The sequence below is a fragment of the Mus pahari genome, chromosome 1 (assembly GCF_900095145.1).
Source record: "Mus pahari chromosome 1, PAHARI_EIJ_v1.1, whole genome shotgun sequence".
In the NCBI taxonomy this organism is placed as follows: Eukaryota; Metazoa; Chordata; class Mammalia; order Rodentia; family Muridae; genus Mus; species Mus pahari.
The window spans coordinates 8,212,999-8,218,551 of NC_034590.1; the positions used below are offsets into that span (position 1 = coordinate 8,212,999).

The 5,553-nt window shown below is 49.0% G+C and overlaps 1 protein-coding gene across 1 annotated transcript in view; it reads right to left on the reverse strand.

Moving 5' to 3' along the window:
- Wdr88 (WD repeat domain 88) overlaps positions 1-5,553 on the reverse strand; it is a 39,096-nt gene that overhangs the window by 17,346 nt on the left and 16,197 nt on the right. The window contains exons 5-6 of the mRNA XM_021213422.2: positions 3,747-3,885; positions 2,588-2,717 (exon numbers count right to left, since the gene is read on the reverse strand). Of these exons, the coding sequence (XP_021069081.2) occupies positions 2,588-2,717; positions 3,747-3,885 (269 nt within the window). The remainder of the gene's footprint in view (positions 1-2,587; positions 2,718-3,746; positions 3,886-5,553) is intronic.

A 5,553-nucleotide genomic window follows, 5' to 3' on the forward strand; every position in this document is an offset into this window, starting at 1 on the left:
AACAGCTCAAGAGTCTTTTCTAAGTTGACGGGAATAATTAACAGAAGAAAGCTGAAACAACAGACAGGAAGCCAAACATGGACGAGAGATACACACACACAAGGTTTCCCTGCTCTTGAATTGATGCTTGGTGGCTGCTCACAACTGTCTGTCACTCCACTTCCACAGGACACAACAACCTCTGTCGCCCCTACAGGCACTGCACACGTGGAGTGCACTGACATGCGTGCAGTCCAAGCATCCACACACATAAAATAATTAGGAAAATTTTTAAAAAGAATTAAAAGGAAAAAAAGCTAACCATAAACCTAGTGCCACCATCTGGCCCACCATTTCCACTCTTGGTCATTTACCAGGAGAATTAAAAGCGGGAACTCAGACAGATGCATAAAAATAAAGCAAGTGTCCTTCAATAGACCAATAAATAAAACATGCTATATATGTATATCAATATATGTATATATGTATCCATATCTATCTACACGTATCTGTATGTATCTACATGTATCTGTATGTATCTACATGTATCCATATGTATCTACATGTATCCGTATATATCTATATGTATCTATATGTAATGGAGTATTACCCAGTTATGAAAAGAAATGAAGTTCTGCTATATGCTACAACAGGATTGAGTCTTGAAAATCATTTCAAGTGGAGAAAGGCAGTCACTTGAAGACAAGTGTGATTTCATTTATAGACATATCTAAACTAGGCAAACTCATAGAGGCAGAAACTGGAATAAGGACTCCCAGGGGCTTCAGGGAGCGGGAAGCCGTTGCTTAATGGATACCGTTTCCCTTTGGTGTGGTGAAACATTTTGGAAATAGATAGCGAAGGTTGCAAAATACCATGAACGTAATTAATCCAGTGAACTGTGCACTGAAAAGTAATGGTCAAATTTTATGTTGCATGCATTTCATCGTAAATAAGGAAAGTGTCATCTTGCCCAAACTACTTGGTTTGCTTTTACTTTTTATTATTTTTCTGCTGCGTGTATTATTCATTTTGCATGTGTGTTTATGTGTGGGAGTGCATGTGTAATACAATGAATGTGGCCGATCAGAGTTCAACTTGGAGGAGTTGGTCCTCTCCCTTTACCATGTGGGTCCTGGGGATTGAACTCAAGTTGCCAGACTTGGCAGCAAGCCCCTGCAACAGCTGAGCCATCTCACTGGCCCCTAGGCTTATTTTACATAGGCAGGTACTGTAGAGTGGCAGGCAGACAGGAAGGAAGAGAGGCCATTACTGCCGGGGAGGGAAACTGAATGTCTACGAAACCAGAGATGCTTCCACGGCGCCTTATCTTCTCTTGTGCCTTTAAAACTTGACACTGTGCCCTGTTTCACATTCTCATAAATCTATACGTTAATATAGAGAGAGAGAGAAAAAAATAAAAAGCTATCTGGTCTCATAAAAAATCCCTACAAATGTAGCCTCGTCAACAGTATGCAATGAAGCATGGTCTCTTACACGACCCCAGAGGTCACACCCCAGGAAGCCAGCTTGTGTGCTCAGATTCTGAGAGCCTCCCCTGTCCATTTGCTTGCCAAGAGCTACGTTTCCTGGCACACTTTTCAACTGATATAAACTACTGCTGTCGCCGCAGGGCTGGGGCAGGGCTTCCACCCACAGCCTGTGCTCAGCAACCTCTGATACCTCATCCCTCGGTGCCTGCACAGAGCGAATTCTACCTCAGAGTCCTCCCTAAGCATCACTCCACGTGATACAGCACACTCTAGGGACCCGCCACCCTGTGTAGACTGTCACTCTGCTCATTTCAAAAGGAGAGAGACCCGAGGTCCCTGCGCACAGGCAGCTGACCCAGGAAGGAGGAACTGATCAGGGCAGTCCAGGGTGACAGGTGTGTGCACAGTCTGTGACCTCGACACCAGCACCTGCTGCAGAGGACTCACCCGTGACACAGTGGCCCCCAGCCAGGGTCACCTGGATCCAGAGAGCTTCCCGTTTTACAGCCGTTTATTTTAAGACGAGAGTCTCACTATGTAACCTAGACCAGCCTTCAGCGTTTAGTCCTCTGCCTCCCTGTCTCCAGTGTGGGCATTTCGACGTGCACCACCATGCCTGACTGAACTTACCCTGTAGACCAGGCTGGACTCCCGCACTCACAGAGATACCCCTGCTTCTGTGACCTAAGCACTGAGATCAAAAGTCCCCAGCTTCATATTTTTATGGAGGCTCTGGGTGTGTTTGCTGCTAAGAGTTCACATTGAAATGAATGCATCTAGAACTGGAGAGATGGCTCTTCTGAAGGTCCTGAGTTCAAATCCCAGTAACCATATGGTGGCTCACAACTGTAAGGCGATCTGGTGTGTCTGAAGACAGCTACAATGTATGTACTTATATTTTAAACAATGTATCTGAGACCTGGCCTAGCCTATAAGCTACACTGGTGGCTTCTTTCTGGCTGCCTGGGACACCCTAGAGACACCGCCACTGGGACACTGACTTCTATGTGGAATCCAGGAGGGAAGAGAGAGAGACACCTCTCCCACCCTCCTGCTGCAGGACGCCGCTGCCCATACCAAACCCCACTGCCCACCCCACTCAGGACCCTTCTCACTCTGGTATGGTAAACAGCGTGGTTCGGGATGTGATGTCCCAGATCTTGATACACCTGTCCATGGAGACAGACGCCACCTTCTGGCTGTCAGGGTCAAAGCAGCATGAAGTGATGGACCTTTGGTGATGATCTACACACAAGCAAAGTGACGAGTGACCTCAAGGGAAAGCCTCAGAGGACCCTACCACCCCATGGTACAATGGGGACAATCCAAGTTTTCCCAGGGGATGGTCCACCCACACATGCATTTCCTGCTTGTCTGTTATGAGCCAGGCTTTCAGCCCAGCTGCCTGGCCATAGGCAACCACAAGGCTCCCAGTTCAATGGGAGAGATACCCCGGGCATGCTGTGGCCTGTATCATGCCAAAAGCCACGAGAGGAGCTCACAGTAATACCTAGATGGAAGGAAACTCTAAGTCATCAAGGATGCATTCCTGGAGATGAGATAGAGTGTGAAGAAGGAGCGTACATAGCTAGGACTTGGGAATATAAAGGATAGGAGAATGGGACATGATCCATTGATAGGACAGTACAAAATGCTGAGAAAAACATGGGAAACACACACACACACACACACACACACACACACACTAGTTCAGAAAGGTCATCTAGCAATGAACTCTCTGAGCTGAGGGCATAGTTCAGTGGTAGAGCACCTGCCTAAAATCCCCCAGTGAGGGGATAGGGGTGTGGCTCAGTGGTAGAGCCCCTGCCTAGAANTGCCTAGAATCCCCCAGTGAGGGGATAGGGGTGTGGCTCAGTGGTAGAGCCCCTGCCTAGAATCCCCCAGTGAGGGGATAGGGGTGTGGCTCAGTAGTAGAGCCCCTGCCTAGAATCCCCCAGTGAGGGGCTTGAAGGGATCCCAGAGCTCACTTCTGACAGCTAGAGTATGGCAGAAGGGACAGTGTGGCACCACATTAGGAAAGCAGTCATTGAAGCTGGAGAGAGAGAGAGAGAGAGAGAGAGAGAGAGATCATTTTGAACTCCTCATCTTCCTGCCTCCACTGTCCACGTGTTGCAATTCCTGGCATGCAGTAGCCCATGGGGCTCATGATGTGGCCCTGACCCTGACAAGTCTCACCATATAAACCAATTGAAGGTCCCCATTGATCAAGTGGTCAGGTATTGCTGCCCCGTGTGGGGAGCTTGGCAATCTCACCTTTCATATGAATAACGTTGGTGATGTTTTCTGGATCCATTAGGTAGATCCCGCGATCCACATCCAAGGCTGACAGCACGTACTTCCCGTTGGGAGAGAATTTACAGCACACTACGAAGGTATCGTGCCTGATTTTCCACTGGAATGAGGCAGGGCCAAAGAGGATAGCGCACCTGCTCAGTGGACTCCAACTTTACGGTGCTCCCTCAGACCCCTTCCAGATCTCTGGGGCGTGGCTCAGAGGTAAAGCCCCTGCCTAAAATCCCCCAGTGAGGAGCTAGGAGTGTGGCTCAGTGGTAGAGCCCCTGACTAGAATCCCCCAGTGAGGAGCTGGGGATGTGGCTCAATGGTAGAGCCCCTGCCTAGAATCCCCCAATGAGGGGCTTGAAGGGGTCCCTCAGAGCCCTTCCAACAGACTGAGCCTAAATGTCCCCTTATTAAATGTGGCCAGACCCAGAGCTCCCTTCTGACAGCTAGAGTATGGCCGAAGGGACAGCGTAGCACCACATTAGGAAAGCAACCACTGAAGCTGAGTGTGGCAGAGCACATTTATAATCCCAACACTTGGGAGGCTGAGGCAGGAAGGTGGCAAGTTCAAAGTCAACCTGGGCTACAAGTGAAAGCCTACCTCAAAAGAGACTGGGAGGGAGGGAGGAAAATCAAGGGGGAGAGATGGAGGGCGGGAGGGAAGGAGAGGACGGAGGGAGGGAAAAGAAAAAGAGGGAGAAAGAGAAAAGGGGAAGAGAAAGAACAGAGCACTGTAGAGCTGTGATATGAAGTAGTTGAGTGGTATAGTGTGTTTTTAGCATCTTGGAGCCCTGGGTTAAATACCCAGCATCCGAGAGAGGGAGAGAGAGAGAGAGAGAGAGAGAGAGAGAGAGAGAGAGAGAGAGAAGAACAAGTTAGGCATGGTGTTGTATGCCTGTGATCCCAGCACACGGCAGCCTGAGGCAGGAGGATTCTGAATTCAAGGCCAACCCAAATCTCAGAGAGATACTGAATCTCAAGGAGGGAGACAGGTTAACTATAGCTTGTTCTTTGTCCTTTCTTGGAACATATGCTCCACGGGCGTTAACTGTCATGCTAAAGACACACACACAGCTCTGTGTGGCCCAGGGGACCCACAAGGATATGATCAGAGGCCTCCTGCCAACAACTGCGGGAGTGAGCCATCTTGGAAGGAGCTCCTTCCGGCCCTGTGGGGGGCCTCGGCACAACTGCAGCTCCGAATGACATTGTCACCCCCACCGTGACTTAAGAAAGAACTAGAGCCAGAACCACCCGAAATAAAACGTTGGCTGTTTAAGGCAACCAAGGTCTGGAGCCATTTGTCAAGCAGCTCTTAGTCACTAAGCCATCCCTGATGCTGGCCGCAGTCACTGGTGACTTGTGCAACAGAAATAAATAAAAAGGACTTTGAAAAAGCAGCAGCGGGGGGTCGGGAGGGGGTGGGGGCTTGGAGTAGAAATGTTCGCCAGAGACAACAGTGGGGATTTTACAACAGGAAATTAAAAAAAATGGGTAAGGACGTTCCAAGTCAGGAATAACCCACAGAAGTGTTATCTGTGACCTGCCACACTGGCTAATTCTTGTAAGTTCATGGTACCTGGCATCTGAGGCATGTGAGGATGGGAGACATTGCCCCCTGCTTGAATGCCAAGGCTGTGAGGTGGCACAGCTTCCTGGAAAGAGTTAAGCTTTGTAGCCTACCTTAGCAATGAAACCCAGCTATATACCCTAAAGAGATATCAAACCCCAGGCGTAAGTGTGTGTGTGTGTGTGTGTGTGTGTGTGTGTGTGTGTGTGC